This window comes from Xylaria bambusicola (assembly GCF_022495145.1).
Source record: "Xylaria bambusicola strain CBS 139988 unplaced genomic scaffold F5B22scaffold_11, whole genome shotgun sequence".
NCBI lineage: Eukaryota > Fungi > Ascomycota > Sordariomycetes > Xylariales > Xylariaceae > Xylaria > Xylaria bambusicola.
Genome location: NW_025953564.1, coordinates 745,770 through 764,158, shown reverse-complemented (window position 1 = coordinate 764,158; position 18,389 = coordinate 745,770). Strand labels below are relative to the sequence as shown.

At 48.6% G+C, this 18,389-nt stretch overlaps 9 protein-coding genes across 9 annotated transcripts; 5 read left to right on the top strand and 4 right to left on the bottom strand.

Annotated features, from left to right (window-relative positions):
• Positions 1–832: 832 nt before the first annotated feature.
• F5B22DRAFT_598773 (Sec1 family protein) lies at positions 833–3,942 on the bottom strand. The gene is made up of 5 exons (XM_047974408.1): positions 3,522–3,942; positions 3,379–3,416; positions 3,226–3,313; positions 2,820–3,169; positions 833–2,760 (listed from the first exon to the last, which is right to left on the bottom strand). The coding sequence occupies exons 1-5, from the start codon at positions 3,553–3,555 to the stop codon at positions 1,108–1,110; spliced, it is 2,163 nt and encodes a 720-aa protein (XP_047832927.1). The 5' UTR covers positions 3,556–3,942; the 3' UTR covers positions 833–1,107.
• Positions 3,943–4,249: 307 nt separating this feature from the next.
• F5B22DRAFT_598771 (uncharacterized protein) lies at positions 4,250–5,328 on the bottom strand. The gene has a single exon (XM_047974407.1). It carries the CDS (start codon positions 5,168–5,170, stop codon positions 4,451–4,453), a length of 720 nt encoding a protein of 239 aa, XP_047832926.1. The 5' UTR covers positions 5,171–5,328; the 3' UTR covers positions 4,250–4,450.
• On the top strand, positions 5,329–7,146 carry F5B22DRAFT_598770 (short chain dehydrogenase/ reductase). The gene has a single exon (XM_047974406.1). The coding sequence runs from the start codon at positions 5,571–5,573 to the stop codon at positions 6,855–6,857; it is 1,287 nt and encodes a 428-aa protein (XP_047832925.1). The 5' UTR covers positions 5,329–5,570; the 3' UTR covers positions 6,858–7,146.
• Positions 7,147–7,444: 298 nt separating this feature from the next.
• F5B22DRAFT_644647 (uncharacterized protein) lies at positions 7,445–8,027 on the top strand (the record flags this gene model as incomplete). Its single annotated transcript, XM_047978459.1, has 2 exons — positions 7,445–7,701; positions 7,838–8,027. The coding sequence occupies 2 exons, from the start codon at positions 7,445–7,447 to the stop codon at positions 8,025–8,027; spliced, it is 447 nt and encodes a 148-aa protein (XP_047832924.1).
• A 207-nt stretch (positions 8,028–8,234) lies between these two features.
• F5B22DRAFT_644646 (synaptobrevin) lies at positions 8,235–9,008 on the bottom strand (the record flags this gene model as incomplete). Its single annotated transcript, XM_047978458.1, has 2 exons — positions 8,235–8,907; positions 8,974–9,008. 2 exons carry the CDS (start codon positions 9,006–9,008, stop codon positions 8,235–8,237), a joined length of 708 nt encoding a protein of 235 aa, XP_047832923.1.
• Positions 9,009–10,131: 1,123 nt separating this feature from the next.
• On the top strand, positions 10,132–11,138 carry F5B22DRAFT_598767 (uncharacterized protein). Its single transcript, XM_047974405.1, has one exon. The coding sequence runs from the start codon at positions 10,675–10,677 to the stop codon at positions 10,984–10,986; it is 312 nt and encodes a 103-aa protein (XP_047832922.1). The 5' UTR covers positions 10,132–10,674; the 3' UTR covers positions 10,987–11,138.
• Positions 11,127–13,925, top strand: F5B22DRAFT_598765 (P-loop containing nucleoside triphosphate hydrolase protein). The gene has a single exon (XM_047974404.1). It carries the CDS (start codon positions 11,238–11,240, stop codon positions 13,641–13,643), a length of 2,406 nt encoding a protein of 801 aa, XP_047832921.1. The 5' UTR covers positions 11,127–11,237; the 3' UTR covers positions 13,644–13,925.
• A 584-nt stretch (positions 13,926–14,509) lies between these two features.
• F5B22DRAFT_644644 (uncharacterized protein) lies at positions 14,510–16,450 on the top strand (the record flags this gene model as incomplete). The annotated part of the gene is made up of 4 exons (XM_047978457.1): positions 14,510–15,286; positions 15,364–15,655; positions 15,747–15,787; positions 15,884–16,450. The coding sequence occupies 4 exons, from the start codon at positions 14,510–14,512 to the stop codon at positions 16,448–16,450; spliced, it is 1,677 nt and encodes a 558-aa protein (XP_047832920.1).
• Positions 16,451–16,826: 376 nt separating this feature from the next.
• On the bottom strand, positions 16,827–18,046 carry F5B22DRAFT_55994 (uncharacterized protein). Its single transcript, XM_047973039.1, has 4 exons — positions 17,978–18,046; positions 17,805–17,902; positions 17,510–17,577; positions 16,827–17,378 (listed from the first exon to the last, which is right to left on the bottom strand). The coding sequence occupies exons 2-4, from the start codon at positions 17,860–17,862 to the stop codon at positions 17,028–17,030; spliced, it is 477 nt and encodes a 158-aa protein (XP_047832919.1). The 5' UTR covers positions 17,863–17,902; positions 17,978–18,046; the 3' UTR covers positions 16,827–17,027.
• Between the last annotated feature and the right edge of the window lie 343 nt (positions 18,047–18,389).

Here is an 18,389-nt window from a genome sequence, read left to right as displayed (position 1 = left end):
TGCTGTTGTTGTAGAAATGTACGATGAATTAAAGGAGCGGGGTTGAAGCGGATTTGATCGAATAGGACGTAAATAAGTAAGTCAATAGAGGTAGGCGTATAGAGATTCACAGCATTGCGGACTGCGCGATGTTTACGTAGTTGAATGAATAGTCAAGGCTAGGACTTCTTATTATGATTTTAATAATTTGAAGATTATATATGCCCGATGGGTAAGTAAGTAAGTAAGTAAGTAACTACCTACTTAGGGTAAAAGAAAAGCTTTGGTACACAGGGATACAAGTCTTGAAGAAAGAAGAGAGAGAGAGAGAGCGCGCTTCTCTGGATTGCAAAATACTTAAGTAGGTAGTGTAGAGAAAGAGAATAGAACAGTGATCAGTAGCAGAGTAAGTTCAATCTTACATCCATCCATCCATCCATCCATCCATCTACCTACATACATACATACATATCTATCTCCCTACCTACTTATTTACATATTAAATCTGATATACTTAAACATTCCATCAACAGGCGCAAGTATCTCATTAAGCCTACTAGTGCCTAGATAAGTAAGTAGTCAGTTCGCTCAACGAGTTTCTTTACTATAACATCAGCTTTATAATCATCCACTTTGGATAATATCCAGCTATATACTTTATATAATCGCTACTTACTTACTTACTTACTTAGGTATATGCATAACCAGTAAGCTAGTACCTAGACAACCAGGTGTATGGAAGGGGTTAGGTTACACCAATATGAATAGAAAACCCCGAAGATATAAGAAAACCGAAGTGATTCCAGCGCCATGCGTGATATGTGTCTGTATATACGAGGGGGTTTGTCGAGTATCTAGGCAAGGTGAAGCAAGGTATTAACGAGGTATTATATCGGCACAACTTCGCCCGTTAGTATTCATTTCATTTGATCTCATTTACAAATGTCCCGGCCAGTGGCATCTTGGACTTAGATTTGACAAACGCTAAGCTAAAAGGACCAAACCTATCATGACCACCATCCTCTTCTCTTCCAACGTCATCATAGGTATCGTATATCTGCCAATGCAATGATAACCCCCCTTTTCCCAACCGCTAGTTGGGTAGTTTGATTGGCATAACCGCTCTGCTTATGATGATTTCTTGATACCCAAGAAATTCCGTTTCTTTTTCTCCTTTTCCAGCTTCTGTGGTTTGTCGATGCTTGGGGAAGACCGATGATCAGCAGCAGCACCGTTAGGGGGCCTCGAGGAGCTCAAGTTCATATTGGCCATTTGTTGCGTTGGAGGCGCCGGCGCTCCGGCTATCCTAGGGCCACCGGGTAAGCCTCCTGGCGGTAGCGGCCGTCCCGGTGCTCGCTGGCCTCCGCCTCCTTGCGATGGGCTCGGCGAAGCACCCATAGGTGGGGCAGGACGTTCAAACAGATGTGCTGGTGCAGTCTTCGTTGGACGCTCCAACGGAATGTCCAACTTCCTCTTATCGACACTCAAGTCGCCAACCTGCCTTATGAAGAGCTGTGGCGTAAGCATGTGACTTGTCGCCATGAAAACGTCGCGGTTCATAGCCGAGCCAACTTCATAACAAGCCCGCGACTCTGAGAATGTGGCACCTCCTGCCATGAAAACTATGATACGTTGCCTGTTCTCTGCAACTCTTCTACCAGCACCAGCCCAACTCGGCTTTGCGGCACGCAGTGAACCCTGTCCAATCATCATGTCTTCGTTCGGATCGAGTGGAGGCTTCACATAAGGAAATGAGACCATATCCAATGTACCCCGACAAATATTCTCTAACATCGGTTTCACCGCAGGGTTAAATCTCGACAGATAGCTGTCCTCGGGTATAGGCACCTTTGTATCTATCGGGAAAAGGGGCGGATCGTCCCTTTTCGGTTCCTTGAGACCGTCACGGGTTGTTCGGCCACCGAGTTGCTGTATATTCGCAATGATCTCACCGTCTTGTTGAGGTAAGGATGCATGCGCTAATAGTCTCTTAATGTCTTCGAGTATGACTCCATCTCGATAGAGAAGATACATAATGATGAGACGCAATCGATCCGACTGAGATACGGCATCATCGTCAAGAAGTCGAACAACAGCATCCAAGACATGCTTGGCTTTCCGATTATCCTCGTCTAGCCCGGTTGCCATATTTTGTTCAATTTGTGACATATCCGCTAGTTTATGGTGTTCGAAAATGTTCATGCATTCCTGGGCCATGGTGATATGGAGAGAATACGCTTCCTTCATCTCTGTAAACTGTGGTAGGCCTGCCATCATATCCTTGATGGCATTTATGCTCGTGGTGTCGCTGTTAGCGTCTGTAAAATGCGGGTTCTGATCGAGAAACTTCTGAAAATCGCCCATCAATTTGTCTATAGTGTCTTTCATGTGCTTATGTCGGTTTTCTACCCATACTTTATCCTTGTCGCAGAGTTCGATGTCCTTTTCTTCAGCCTCAGGCGTTCCCTCGTTGAATTTCATGTGAAAGGTAGTTTTATCACCATCTTCAATAGGTAGCAGATCGTGAGCCATAGCCTGATAAGTGAACTCGTGAATTAGAGGCGCCATTAAATCCATAGAACGATCTGTTACTATTAGTACACCCTGAGGCCGTGAGCTCGGCGGTGGGAAATTCGGATTCCATTGAGCATATTCGTCCAACTCATCAGAGATGAAGCGGGCAAGGTGGGAGCATAATACGCTGGCTTCATGTATTGGGTTTTTTGGTCGGTAATATCGTACTTTAGGATATTCACCCAACGACACACATAAACTAGTAATCTGAGATTTGGCCACAAGTCAGCACAATGCGTACAGAATTCCAAAGCGGTATCCCCTACTTTTTGAGCCAAGTCTTCCATATGCTTTTTCACAAGGCCGTTGCAGGCAGGGTGGTATAATATCGGGAAGCTCCACGGGTCTCGAAATGTAATGAGGTGGGATTCGCGGGGAAAGTAATCAATCGAGAGGGTTTCAAAGCCTGCTATTTGTTGTTGGGCCAAAGGAGAGCTGTCCAACCGCCTTCGGAGAGGAGGGTCGAGAACGGATGTCCATACCAGGAAACACCGCCTGTATCTGCGACGTTCGATGTCGGCCAGCAGACAGTCGACAATATGAGGTAGTGGCGAGAGAAGGTATATAGCGTCCATGGTGGGGTTCATCTCCCTCCGCTCCTCAATGCGCTCGATGTCTGTGGTGGGTTCATCAGCTAAGGCGGCTAGGACAGATTCTCGGCGCTTGACTAACTGGCGATATTGTGGTTGAGGATATCATCTTCTTTGACAGCACTGTCGATGATCTTCTTGGACGTCTCATCGATGACTAAAACTTTCCACTACGTAAGGGAATTAGAATGTGTACAGGAGTGGCTGAATCGACCCCAGTGCTATCAAAACCTACATCACCCGCTGTTATGTTCTTTATCGTGCGTATAATAACTGTTTGAAGCAGAGCCTGGAGTCAGTAACATACAACTGGGGAGGACTAGATAACACAGGGGGAAAGCGACAACGATAGTAACATATGACATGGGATCCTCTTACTATCATGTTGTTCTTGAATGATGGACACCCCCATCTTGGCGTGTTGACTCGTCGCAAAGGCACAATCGCCCGAGGAATGTGCGACAGCAGCAGCAGCTTTCTAAATGGTGCAATTTGTACCAAGTTGTAGATCGATCGAAGGCTGTCTTTGGGGAGGTATTCCTGGCACGAAGCCGAGAGGGCGGATATGTATGTGGTGATGGTTCGAGCGAACGGGTAATTGACAAGAGCAGATGCTGGGCAGGACGCGCACAGGAAATACACCAGAAAGAGACAGAGACAGAGACAGAACCAGAACCAGAACCAGACAACAGAGGTCGGCGGGATATTGGAAAGGGAGAAAAGCCGGGGAATGTCGTAAATGTAAATGCAATAGTAACAGTAACAGTTGGTGTAATGGTGTTGTAGTGGTGCCTCTGGCGCTGGCGGGGTTGGGGTGGTCCCAGGTTTCAGGCTGGCACATGCTCAATGCGACGGCATTTCAAGGCTTAGACAGACAAGATTGGAAGCCACAAGCAAGCACAAGGACCAGCCAGCTACCCTAGAGCTTTCCCCACCTGCCTGCTAAGCTGTAGCACCATGCGGCTACACGAGACCGTACATGTACTTATGTGTATATGTTCTTGTATCTGTACTTACCTTGTACTTACTAACTTAGCCCAGGGGCAGACATCAGATCTAGATCATGACATATGCATACTTACTTATTTATACATCTACATGAATAAGCCGACTTGAATAGACCATAGGTTCTTTCTTCGTAATGCGTCGCAAATATGAAGTTTAGTCTGTTGTTGTCTTGAAACATGAATACCATTGCCACCTTGTATAGTCGGACAGGAGGGCACCTCTCTTCCAGATACCAGTATGCCATGTGAAGTAGAAAAAAAAAGGGTATCTTGAAATGACTACATATGCTGAACAAAAATCTATCCCTCTATATCGCCTTGCCTTGACCTGATGCCGCGCCCCAGATACCTTTCCACGTCAGGGTTTCCAAACAACTGGTGTCTAAGCTTCTCATGACGTTTCTTGTCTTCCGTCGCCATCTTGCGTACCTTCTTAGCGTTCAGCATCTGGGGCTTATCTTTCTTTTTGGACTCAAAGTCTTTCGGGACCTCGACGCCCAAGCCAAGTGTATCATTCTTGGGTTTCGCCTTGATCGGGAAAGAAATGCCCTGGTTCAGAGCACCTAGGCCAGTTCTTGCGTCCGGGTCCCAGCCCTGGGCTTGTAATACGCCCAATCCCATGCGAGAGCGGTCTAGTGAGGACGGTGGATGTGAATGTGCCATGCACACTTGGTGAGCTATTGACGCTTGATGAGGCCGCCTCGGTAATTTCCCAGCATCTGTCCCGTCCGAGGACACATCCACTGGAAGCTTGCAGATGTCGCATATATCCAGGCCAGCAACGTTTGTCTCACCTATAGAGGAATCCCTGTTCTCCGTAGGCAGTACTATGCTGAGATACATATCAGCAACAGACTTCGAGGGCTCCGGTGGTTTGCTTTCATTGACGGAGTCAAGGTTCCCCGACGATGCAGGGACGAAAACGACTTGTTTCCGCTTGAGCCCTGACCCAAAAGGGCGTTTGTGTTGTAGAGGCACTTCGTCCGCATCTTCGTAGTCAGACCATTCTTCAGGTGCCATCACTCGGCGTGTCTCGATCAATCAGATGACTTTAGTGGCTAAGGGAGAAATGAATGACAGTTTTTGTGGCCACCGTGAGTAAGGTTGTCTAAGGGGCGATTTCTATGTACCTGTTCTAATATGCTAAAAAGTGGGTTCCTGTCGCAGGCAACCCCCAATTTCGTGCAGCTCAGGTCCCGGGTCTAATCTTAGGACAAGTTGTGTTAACCTACGTAATCTGCACAACCAAAATTGTTCGCTGATACAGCTTCGCAGCAGGATGGGATTCTTCCTACTCCAATCTCCATAAGCCATTTGTTTCACAATTTTCTCATAATGTCATCGACCTCAATATAGTGTAAAAAAAAGCCTGTCCGATCCCCTCCCGCCTAAATAAATCCACCCCTAGGTTTCGATCACCATGCCGTTACCTTTCCTATACGAGACAATCGTCAATGGCGCACCAGAATGGGTGCCTATCTGGGCGAGGGAGCCTTTCACATTGACCAAGATTGTCGCCGGAGTAGTCCTGCTCTACTTGATCAAGATCTACAGCAGGGGCGCAACGAATCATGCTGGAATGAGGATGAATGGCAAGGTTGTCATGATAACAGGAGGCACATCGGGAATAGGCACAGCCGTCACACGAGACCTTGCCGAGCGTGGCGCACAAGTCGTACTTCTCACCCACCTACCACCATCGAACCCCTTCTTGGCCGACCAGATAGGAGAGCTTCGCGAGCAAACCAAGAACCAGATGATCTACGCTGAGCAGGTCGATCTTAGCTCGCTCCACAGCATCCGAAAGTTCGCAACAAAATGGATCGATAACGCGCCACCTCGGCGGTTAGACATGCTCATTCTTTGCGCAAACACCCTGACACCGCCTGGTGGCGAGCGGGCGGAGACAGACGAAGGAATTGAGGAGATGTGGATGGTCAATTACTTAGCGAACTTCCACCTTCTCGGCATCCTAAGCCCAGCACTCCGAGCGCAGCCAGTTGATCGCGATGTCCGAATCATAATCCCTACGTGCTCAGCATACATAGCATCTCCGGACCTCGGCGACGCCTTGTCCAAGGAGAAATGGTCACCCAAAAAGGCCTATGCCAGGAGCAAGCTAGCGATGATGGTGTTCGGTCAAGCTTTCCAGAAACATTTAGACGCATACAAAAGACCGGATCAGATGCCTATGAACGCCCGAGTAATCTTCGTAGATCCGGGCTTGACACGTACACCCGGCATGCGACGGTGGCTTACACGTGGATCGATTCTAGGGCTCGTTCTATATATTTTGGGCTACTTCCTGCCCTGGTTATTCTTGAAAAGTGAAGAGAGAGGCGCACAGTCGATCCTACATGCAGCAATGGAATCTTCTTTGGGCAGAGGCCAGGGCGGAAAGCTGATTAAAGAATGCATGGAGGTCGACTTCGCAAGGAAAGATGTAAAGAACGAAGATATCGCCAAGACGCTTTGGGAAGCCAGCGACAAACTTATTGAGAAAACAGAGAAAAAGCAAGCCACCTTGCGAGCAGTGGAGAAGAAGAAGCAGGAGACACAGGAGAAGGGAAAGAAAGAAGCTGAGCAGGCTCAGGAAATCGAGGCTTTGGTGGAATCTATTAAAAAGGGCAAGGAGGCGGAAAAGAAGCCGTCGAGGCGTCAGCGCAAAAAGGCCAATGCCGAGAAGGCAGAGTCAACGAGTACATGATTTCCTACATACCACCATATCGGAACTGGGAATAGACGGAACTAAAATCTATAGAACTGTATAATTATAACCACTACTATCATCACTGTACTTCCAGGGCTATTGACGAAGAAAATGTAATCAGTGCAGTGCAGATAGGTAGCACCGAAGATCTAGGTAGATCAGATGGTCTTACCAACCAAGCACACGTGAAAATGACGCCAGAGTAGGTAAGCTCTTGGGGATGGATGGAGATACCTACCTAGTGTGGGGTAGCACAATGGATAGCTCAAGAAGCCTCGGAAGACACCTCCGAGATCGAACTTGATTGATATCAAGTCCTTTCTCAACTTACTTAGGTAGATACCTATCTCATATCACGATCTGCCGATATCGTTATCCTACCATTAATTGCTACACCTTTTTGAATTACAGAAATATTCTGGAAATCAAATAGCAGCGTCACCTATCAACAACACCCTGGCAGGATATCACCAATTAGTCCCTTGCCTATCTACATATCTCATCTCATCTCGTCTCATCCACCTGTAATCTCATCCCGAGATTCAATCGATATCACATCCCATCTCTCCGCCCCATATATCAAAATGTCAACTTTCCAAGCACCGCCAAACCTCCAAGCGATATGGGACCTTCACCACCAGCCACGGATGCCAGCTATGCAACAGCAACAGCAACAGCAGCCAAGAGACGTATCAAGTCTGCATCCCGTATTCTTCACAGGCCGTCTGCGGCCCGCAGCCGGCGCCCCCGTCGCTGCCGCGGTGAACATGTTGCACCCCGTAGCGCATGGCTACGTGTATCGCGATGAGCGGTTTGCGAGGAGGCCCGGGGGGCCAATGTTGTGAGGAAGACGATGAGATAGGGTCTATTATCCCCGAGGAAGATATAAACAGACATTTCATTAACAGCCAAAGCTCGTTGGTTTCTAGTTATTACAATTATTGAATACACTTAGATGAGCTACGTGGCGACGCCAGCACAGACGTTTATAACTACGAAATGAAGAAGAATCTTGGTAGCAAAACCCTTACAGAAGAAGCGGGTAGCAAATTGTATTTAGATAGTGTGGTAATACACCCGAGAACCCTCAAGCCGGCTTCGCCAGACAAGGCGGGAAAGGCGGATAACAAAATGAAGGAACCGGTGATAATCACCCCCATGTTTTGATGCGATACCACTGGCCCAAACCCAGAAACGATGATTCCTTAATGAAAACTGATCCCGCACGCCCGTAGAGTAAGAAAAAAGGGGATTAAAAAATAATACACGCAGGCCATCCCAGTTATACACCTGGTCCTCTGAAAAGGACCAAGAACTTGCGTCTGCCACTCTAATCCCGCCCCATTAACAGCATCATGGCCTATATCCATTTTCTCACGAGTTCTTGACGGCGATGACGATCGTCAGGACAATCAGCGCGAGCACGACGACCAGCAACGCCATCAGCTTGACGTTCTTCCACCACATCTGCCTCTTGAGGCCCCTGCTGCGCACGCGGAACTCGCGGGCGCTCCCGCCCAGCCGATCCGTCTTGTCGACGAGGAGATCGATGCGCTCGCCGCGCTCGAGCAAGCCCTCGATGTTCCGCGTCATGATGCCCCTGACGTCGTCGATCTCGCGCTGGACGTTGGTGATGGCGTCGTCGCGGCCGCCCGAGGTGGTGCCGTACTCGACCATGAGGTTCTTGAGCGTGGCATTGAAACTGCCCGCGCCGTAGTTCGGGAGGTCGCCGAAGTCGGTGCTGTTCTCGTCGAAGTCGCGGAAGAAGCGCGTGCGGATCTCGAACAGGAATCCGAAGGGCACGCGCCGGCCCAGCGACGAGTCCGAGACCACGAGGAACGTCAGGCCCCCGGCCGAGGCATTCTCTGGACGCGACGAGGGCGCCTCGGATATGTAGTGGATGTGGTGGTTGCCGTGTGTGTAAGTCAGCTTCTGCGGCGTGTCGTGGTTTATCTTGGGGAGGATCAGAGAGGCGAGGGATGAGGTGTTCGAGGAGGCTGAGGTTGTGCACTCTGTGAGGATAGTTGTGTTGTGCGCTATGCACGCACTGGACGGATTGATTTTAGTATCATGCTATGATGAAACCCGCAATGCTGCCTTGTGTACGACTTACTAGAGGAGGGGTGTTTGAGTCGATGAGGACGCCATTGTTTCGAACTCTAGGAACTTTACCCAGACGTCGGCCGTCTGTTATTATTTCAACGTAAAGGGTTCCTGATGCAATTTCGGCGCATTCAGGAAAAGGGTCCGTAGCAATCAATATAGGGATCGCAGGTCAAAGCCGGAGAGATTAGAGGGAGAGATTGTGGCGCTGGTGTGAGGATAGGTCTGATGGCTGGCTGATGAGCGTCAGGCAGGATGACGATGCAGTCCGCAGACGAAACCCCGGACTCTGCCGGACGCTTAGCGTACCACTCACGCTAGCGGTGTGGGTCTGAGGCTAAAGCATCCCCTGCTCTGCTCCACGTCATTCATGCAAGATCAAGCTCCTTATGCAATCTGAGAAGTACAATGCGGAAGAGGATTGTAGAAAAAGCAAATACCGCAATAGCGGGATTTGTCATCCTAAGATCAGTCAAGCTCCGGGCTTTAATTCTGGGCTCAGCTAATTTATACTCATGATAGTTAAGGTGTGTCACAGTAAGTGTGTTAGGGTGTTATATACCGATGGCAGCAGCAGATACTTTGTTTGTAGGCGAAAAAAGAAAAAAAGTTGTAAGAGGTTCCGTATCAGTGAGCCAAGCTCTGAATAGCGTCATCAAATATTCCGACATCAGTAAATTATTCTAGTCTCTTCTCTCGTTTTAGTCGAGTATTGCGCAGTTTATAAGTGATATCTCAAATTGCTTATTATAGTTTCCTTATATATCAAACTTGATTCTTGCAGAGCCCATTCTTTCTTAACTACGATGGTTGTAACGTTTATAGCTTGCCAATCATATACTACATATAATCATCGTTTTATTTTATAGGATACATGGTGCTTCTCATATTCGGAGGTAATGGTGTGCCCTTTTTTTATCTCCTGTATGAACTCGCTATGCTCGAGTTTGTGGCTCTTTCACATGCCAGTTAGGAATCATTGATAAGAACGACCGACAGTAGGACGTTCAAGTCCTAGAATTACAATGCGCGTTTGCGAATATTGCCATTTCAACTTAGACACATCATTATAGCAACCTTGACTGTTCTACGTTAACTCAACGGGCCGGGTTATTCAGGTCATAGTATTACTAACTCTCTGTTCTTAGGATTCTACACAAACCAACATCTCTGTTATACCTTCAACATGATCGGATATCATTAATAGCTCAGGTTAGATCAATTGGCGAGATGTTGATAAAACCTTCTTAGCAAGTTATTTAAGATCGAAGTCAAGTAACGGAGTAGCGAATATCTTGCTCAAATGAAAACAGCTAGGTAGCTAGAAGATGGGAAGACTATTTGACCCAATTCCAAGCTGTGAAATTTCCTTCATACGGCACGTGAAACTATATGCTGGGGAAGAGGCTACTCCTATCACCTATTGAACACAGACACTATTGATACCATCGGGGAGCGAAAGGTGCTTAACCCAATAGGCTTAGGAATTACACCAACTCTTCAGGCCCATTCTATACCGAGTCCACTCTGCTTGTGTCTGTCAAATGAAACATCAGAAGCGAATTCAAAGTGAGTACTAACCCATATGCTTCCGGCTTCAAGTTGTTTAACAATGCCAAGGCCATAGGCATTTCGAGCTACTAACACGCTCACACGAGTATGTCCTATCAATTCATTTGTCCTTTCTCATTTGACACTCATAGGTTTCTACATGAGTTCTGCAATGAGGGTGTTTCTGCCACAATTCATAGTCGAAATGAGCCAAGAGCTGTGGTGGATTGATTGTCTGATCTGCTGTATTCCAGCATTCTGTCAACCACAGCCAGGATTAAATATGGCAGCACCGTTGGCCGTGGACATTTTTACGGATTTAGTCGTTGCCATAATTCCTGCTACTACCATATTGAGAATCCAGACTATATTTTGGGAAAGGGTGGGCCTCTCTTCTTTCGGAATCATTGCATTCATTATATGTAGTGGCAGCTATGCTTCGAGTGGCGATGGTTCTCGTGGCAAGTTGTAACTTGTACATACTTAGTAAGCGAGCTTGCGTACGGTGTCCCTTATCTTATCTAAACCCCCACTTTCCCCTCGCAGCATATTTGGGTGGGCAATACCTACCTAAGTAGGGTACATGTAGCTATCAAGAATAAGATAAGATTAGCGATAATGCTGCTTGGACCGAAATATTTCTTATCGAGCATCTACGGTATCATGATTCCATTGAGAACCTCTGACTCTTGAGAGCACGTGGGAGAACTCAAGTAGTTTCTCATGATATGGTGCCGGTCTTTTTGCGGATTTCCTGTCATGCGTTTTCTTAGCAACAGCAGTTGCTTGGCTAGGACGAGCTATGCACCGCGATTACTGTTTTCTCCATTATCCCAATATGCCTTCAGCACCTATGGCCGTAACCAACGGTCCCAGAAGTGGCCGAAGTCAAAGCCTCCCGGCTATGGCCAACACCCGATGACAAAATTCGCCTCCGAGAAGTTGAACATCCTTGGTGAAATAGACTCGGTTCAACCACACTCAGAACCTCCGACTAGGAAACAGAAGGCCGATACACGGAGGGCCTACGCCATCTTCCACAAGCTTGCGGAAAACAAGTTCGACGAACTGATTAAGGAAGCCGATTGGCAGTCTCAGTACGAGGCATTCGGGATCACATCGAAGCTAGACTTTCATCGCGAAGCCCGACTATTTCGAGTTTCCATCAGCAAAGCTTGTGAGCTTGCCGCCGAAACTCATGCTGTCTCGAGAGTCAATAACCCCCTCTTCTGGTCCCTGCGCAATGCCTTCGTCACCCGAGATGTTAAAGGCCTTAGCGCCGAGCTCAAATTCTCTTTCCAGAGTTTTCTCTCACGTTCCCAATTCCCAAAGAGCATCGATGCTACCCACCAGAAGATTGCTGATATGCGTTTCCCCTACGAATGGTATCCCGCCACCCGCGCCCTTCAACGTACTGTCCACCTCCACGTCGGTCCCACCAATTCTGGCAAGACCTATAATGCTTTGAAAGCACTTGAAAATGCTAAATCAGGCATATATGCCGGACCTCTACGTTTACTAGCACACGAGGTTTACTCCCGCTTTATGGCTAAAGGAAAGCCCTGTGCCTTGATAACAGGAGAGGAGCAGCGCATACCCCAAGAAGCTGACTCATATTTTATAAGTTGCACAGTGGAAATGACACCTGTCAATGAACCTGTGGATGTCGCCGTAATTGACGAGATACAGATGATAGGTGATGATGAGAGGGGCTGGGCTTGGACACAGGCTTTTTTTGGCATCCAAGCAAAGGAGCTGCATCTTTGCGGAGAGGAGCGTACCGTCGAACTGATCCAATCCTTCTGCGCTACCCTCGGCGATGAATGCATAGTGCATCGCTATCAGCGTCTCAGTGGGCTTGAAACAATGCATGAGAGCTTGAATGGCAAATTCACAAATCTTCGAAAAGGTGATGCTGTTGTCGCGTTTTCCCGCCTTGAGCTTCATGCTCTCAAGAGGTCGATCGAAAGGCATACGAACAAACGCTGTGCTATAATCTACGGTTCTTTACCGCCAGAAACACGTGCACAACAGGCCGCATTGTTCAATGACCTTGATAATGACTACGATTACCTTGTCGCTAGTGATGCGATTGGTATGGGTCTTAATCTGGAGATTAGACGCGTTGTTTTCTTAGCCACAACCAAACGGAGCCCCACCGGTTACCGGCAGCTATCGGTCTCTGAGGTAAAACAAATCGGTGGTCGAGCAGGCCGCTTCAGAACAACCAACCATGCTGTCCGAGCTGCTACCGAAGATTCGCAACCTCCAGATCCAAAACCTAGCGGCCCAGGTCTAGTGACGGCTATGGAAGACGAAGATCTAGCGTTGGTCATCCAATCATTCGATACCGAGGCGGAGCCTATAAAAACGGCAGGTATCCAACCACCGGCGGCTGCGATTGAGCGCTTCTCTGCCTATTTCCCTCCAAATACCCCACTTAGCTTCATGCTCGTGCGCCTGCGTGCTATTGCCAAATTATCGCCGAGATTCCATTTCTGTCACCCCCTAGAAATGTTAGAAGTCGCAGATCTAATACAGCCATTCCCTATGTCGATTTACGATCGCTGTGTAATTCTGAATGCACCCGTTGCATTACGGGACCCTCAAGGACAGCAGGTTCTTCAAGCCTTTGCAAGATGTGTTGCAAGAATGGAAGGTGGCAATCTGCTTGACTTGCGCGAAGTTGAGCTGGAACTGCTTGATGCCAAGTTTGATCAGTGGAAAGAGGGTGCCCCGGAACTCCTTCGCAGATTAGAGGCTCTCCATAAATCCATTACCTTGTATCTATGGTTGTCATATCGGTTCTCTGGTGTTTTCACAAGCCAGCACCTAGCCTTCCATGTCAAAGCCCAAGTTGAAACGAAAATCAACGACTATCTCTCTGGTGTTCAACAGACAGACAGTCAGATGAAGAAGAGGCTTGACAACATGCGCAAGGCGGCTCAAGCTCAACAACTTAGGGAAAAGCAATACCTGGGCGAGACCGCGCCGCCCGAGGGTTCTGGGCACGAAGGTGTTGGCGAGTGGAATGAGGAGGGACACGAAGAACCGCTGTATGAGGATTCGTCCCAACTCGAGGACATCACCCCACTCCCGGAGAAGTCTGATAGGTGGTCAAGACGCTGAGTCTATGTCTTGCTTAGATTTGCATTGTATCCGGGTTTCAGCATGGATGGCGTTGGGGTTGCGGCTCGTTCAGGAAAAGCAGGCTGTATAGTGCAGCCTATGTACTGCGGCCAATTATGGTTTATGTATTATACGTCTCATGTAACATACTTTATAAAGACGACTCCTAGATTCCTCCATGTACTACTGGGTCATACTCACGGAACATCAGATACCATTCATGTATGGCATGTACTAGTAGCCATACGAACATGTACATATTTGAATCTACGTATGATACCATCGTTGTGCTTTCTCGCCTGAAGCTCATAGCATGGAAGTAGAACTCTCATCAAGATGCTAGCTAAGGCTCTTCTTGGTTGTCTCATGCTTGCAGACTGCCAGGTCGTTGCAAGACGCACTGAAGTTTGACATTGGTAGGTGGCAACTGCAGATATTCATATGCACTGCATGATAATCATCCAAGGTAAGTAGGTAGTTCTTGCCTCTGACTCTATGTGCCTAGGTAGCAGGTTGGTTCCTGCATAGTCTTTGTCATCCTTCACGATAACAACAACCCAGCTTTATGAATAATTTCGACCGGAAACAAAGTAACCTAACCTAAGAGATGCATCTGTTACCCTTCTACCGATTGCTAAAACCACCCTCCTTTCACAATGGTCCTTTCCCCTCCATCTATGCGGCCCTACGAAACTTGGTACATGTCAATCGATGTACCAGAGAGGCGACGGCGCTCCGCTGTCCATTTCTCTGAACCCTTATTCTCCATCATGGACGATGGGGAAGGTGACGACCTCAGCTTGTCGAGCGAAGGGTCTCTCTAGCAGAGAGCCAGCAATCGATAGCGACTTCGCAGCATCTCTGCCATGGACGGCCCGAGCAGCAGGTTTACTTCCATGTCCGTTTCCTCTGGCACGAATGTCGACCTCAGGGCGTCGTTCCCCTCCGTTCCTCGTCAGAGTCTCAAGGAACTATTCCCTAGTGTATCCGCCCCTCCCACCACCGGTATAGACCCGCCACGACCCGCGAAGGAAGGCCACGAATGGGTCTGGTTTCCAGCCGGATACTGGGCAGAGCGCGAGATTGTCGAGGTACCTCGTAAAGAATTGTCCAAGGCGTTTGGGTGGCGCAAGCGTTCTGGCAAGTCTGCCTCCGCATCTGCCAAGCGCTCATCTCACACCTCGACCTCGTTCCCTGAAAAGATGGAAGCATGGTCTGAACATTCAGCAAGTGGACGACTACTTACCCGCACAGCTGCGAGCAGTGAAAGCGGCGGATCTCTCTTTCCCCTGAATCGCATGCCAGATGCTCCTCTTCCTAGCCCTTACTTGACAGAGGAGACGCATGTGCAGTCACTTCAATGGCCATCCATAGATGCTGCCGCCAGAAGAAGCAGCACAAGCGGGAGCTCAGTTTTCAAGTCCCGAGGAGCCCTTTCCCCATCCCCGTTGCACTTGTCACACGCCGAGGCGGAGATAGAGTCAGAAAGCGTTTCGCCAGCAACGGTCAGAGGGCAGCCCCCCAGGGGTGCTTCGTCGGACACGATCAACACGGTATTGCTAACTCCACCTGATATTACTAGCCCAAAGGTCCGACCGAAAAAGTCGTTTATCACGTGGCGGATGCTCTCGCAACACCGACAAGTACGTAAACTATATCCCCTGTTGTATTTAACCTTTCATCAGGAGATATTGGGATTCGAGGCTGACAAGAGAAGCAGAGACTAAGGAGATCTCAAGCTTCAAGTAAAGAAAAGCTCGGTGAAGACGGCGCTCAAATACAGTCATCACGACACCCGGGGGCCACAGCTAGCCCTTTGCGGAAGACGTCAAACATAAGTGATAAAAGCCGGAAGTCTCTCAAGGGATTCCCTACGAAACTACTCAGAAGAGCTCGTTGGTCTCGTAAAATCTCAAACTCATCTGCTGTGAGCACATCGAGTTCTATGCAAACTACTTCCGTGAATAGTCATTCGCCAGATACGCCTGGCTCTGAAAGAGGGGAGACGGCTGGTACGTTATAATTCTGCTCCTAAATCAAGTTAAATACCTAGATCGAAATGATAAATGTAAGGTGACTACCTACTAAATGTGATCTTAGCAGTTTCGAATGCGAATGCTTGGGCTTCTGAGTATCCCGGCAATGTGAGTCGTGTCTCGTATCTCTGCGCAACCGGAAACTCTCGCACAAAGATGATACGTCTCATAGCCATGACATACATCGTGCTAAAAATTTCCTAGGAAGCTATACGAGTTCAAACGCCGCGCATCGAACAGTTCCCGCGCTCGTTCTTCCAGGACCTCTCGGCCCCAACAACTCCTCGACGGCCCCTCTCCCGCCAAGAGGGCCAACTCAACCTCAAGAAGACGAACCTCTCCACATCCTTCACCCCCGGCGGCGACTCCAGCAACTCCACCACGCCGGGCCGACAACGGAACGAGCACCGGAGCGAAAACGATGCCGACAGCAGTAGTAGTACCAAGCTACGAACGCCCAGCAGCTCGAGAAAGCCGAGGAAGGACCGCGCCCACAAGGAGTGGTGGGAGGTGACGGTCCCGACGTCGTACGCAGAAGTGGACCAGCGCACTTTCCAGTTCGACCTGCCTGAACACCTCCCCACCAGCCCGATGTGTCCCGCCAACAAGCGGCACAAGTCCGGCGGCACGGGCGTCTGCGTGTATCATGGGCGCGCGAAGAGCCGGGATACCTCTGCCGTGACGAGCGGGGAGTCGGAACGCGAGGAGGCTGGGAGGGAGCAGGATGTTTATGAAGAAGATGAGGGCAACGAGAGCGATGTGTGGAAGTAAGGGGGTGAGTTACCTCATCGTGGAACTCATCTTGATTCATCAATATCAATGTGTCGTGGTGAAGATGGGGTTGTATCAGTCTGTTCGGTCTGGAAATACCCGATACTCGGCAGAAGAACCTACGCATGTGACAGATCGCGGGTGAGTGCTCCTTGTGTTGAATATTCATATTCATATGGATCTTCCTCTTAATGTGGTATAAAAGACAATAAACCCCTATTGAGGAACGCCGAATAGGACGTGATAACGCTGGGACCTGCCTCCCTAGGCGGAGGCCTCTAAAAACAAACTTTGTATCTTGTGAATGTTTATACTAATACATACATACAATGTCCCGTTCCGTATACTGATAAAACCATGGCAAACCCGCTTCCGTGCACATAGATAGTAAAGTCGCTTGCCGTGCTGCTTCTTCCCGCCATGAATATCGATAAATATTTGACTAGTCCTAGTGCTGGACTGCCGCTGCCGTCGATGAACAGATCTTGACGTGAGTGTTGGACAGTTTTCGGGCACGTTATCGGATACTAGACGATCTGTTTACAACCATTCATCACGCTATATACTCCTTCATTATCTACTCGTCCGACTGGATCTTATGATCGCCCTTGATAGCCTCGGCGTACGTGGGCGGTGCACGCTCACCATTGTTGCTGCTACCGCTGGCCTCGTTTTGATTAGACGAGGACGAAGCGCCCGCATTGTTAGAAGATGCCGTGCCGTAGTTCACTTGTTGTTGGCTGTGTTTCGCATGCTGTTGATGAGATTGTTGTTGTGATTGAGCGTGCGGTGCTGGCACGATGACGTATGTTACGCGCTCATTGTGGTGGCCGTGGCCATGCTCGTAGTCTTGTTGAGCTACGCGCTCGTACTCTGCTGTGTCGGGGAATTTGGCGATTATGTACCAGGCATGGATGAGGCCGGGGATCTTAAAGGGCGTTAGAACTGGTGTAGATATAACGGTTGTGGGATGGGTTGGCTAGGGGTATTGGTGTTGATGATGGGAGAATGCGATGGGGGATGATGGACGGATGGATAGTAGAATGGCGGATTACTTACGTATCCCAAGAAGCAGAGAAGGATGTTAATGATAGAGTCGGCGGAGCATAGACCGCATTTCACCCAGACTGCATACAACAGTTAGCATGTGCCATCTTCGTTTTCATTAAATATCCCCTTGAGCGCGCTGCCTAGCAGATACGATATATCATTCCTCATATTGTCCATCAGAACCGTATTCGTTGTTCGTCCATCACTAGCAAAAACCCAAGCCCTAACAACCGGGATGGGAGTGAAGATATTGTATTCGCTGGCTAGCGCGCTCGAGATGGAGATGACGATGATGATGACGTACCGGCCAAAGGCGGGAATAAAATGGCGATGATGCCGAGGAACAGATCGGGGGAGCACATATTGGGCGAGTTTTTGATTTTCTATTCGAGCCGTAGTTTTCTATGGGAGAGAATCGTTGAAAGACTTATCAGACTTATGTAGGTAGCAGGTAGAGATTGGATGCTGGTTTCATACTCGAGTCGAAATGAAGATGGACTGGAGCGTCGCAGTAGGTAATGACGGCGGAGGAGTGGATCACGCCACTGCGGGAGGCGAAGCGTGCGTTGGGCTGGCAGGGGCTGGTCCGGCTGGATTTGGGGTGGGGGAATTATTAGGCAGGCGTTTAAACTTGGTACGCTAGGTACCTCGATGCGGCAAAGGACCTGCATACATGTAGGTACTTATGTATATCGAATTACCTAGTTACGTACATGTAGATTCTTCTCGGTCTCTACCTATGTATGTGCCTAGGTATGTTGCTAATACTATTTTAGGTATACTCTTATATGTAGTTACACCTGAATTATGACACCCTTATAAACAATTCTTTTGTTGCTATTATGCTCATATTTTGGGTATGGGAATGGTAGAACTAATCCTTCCAAAC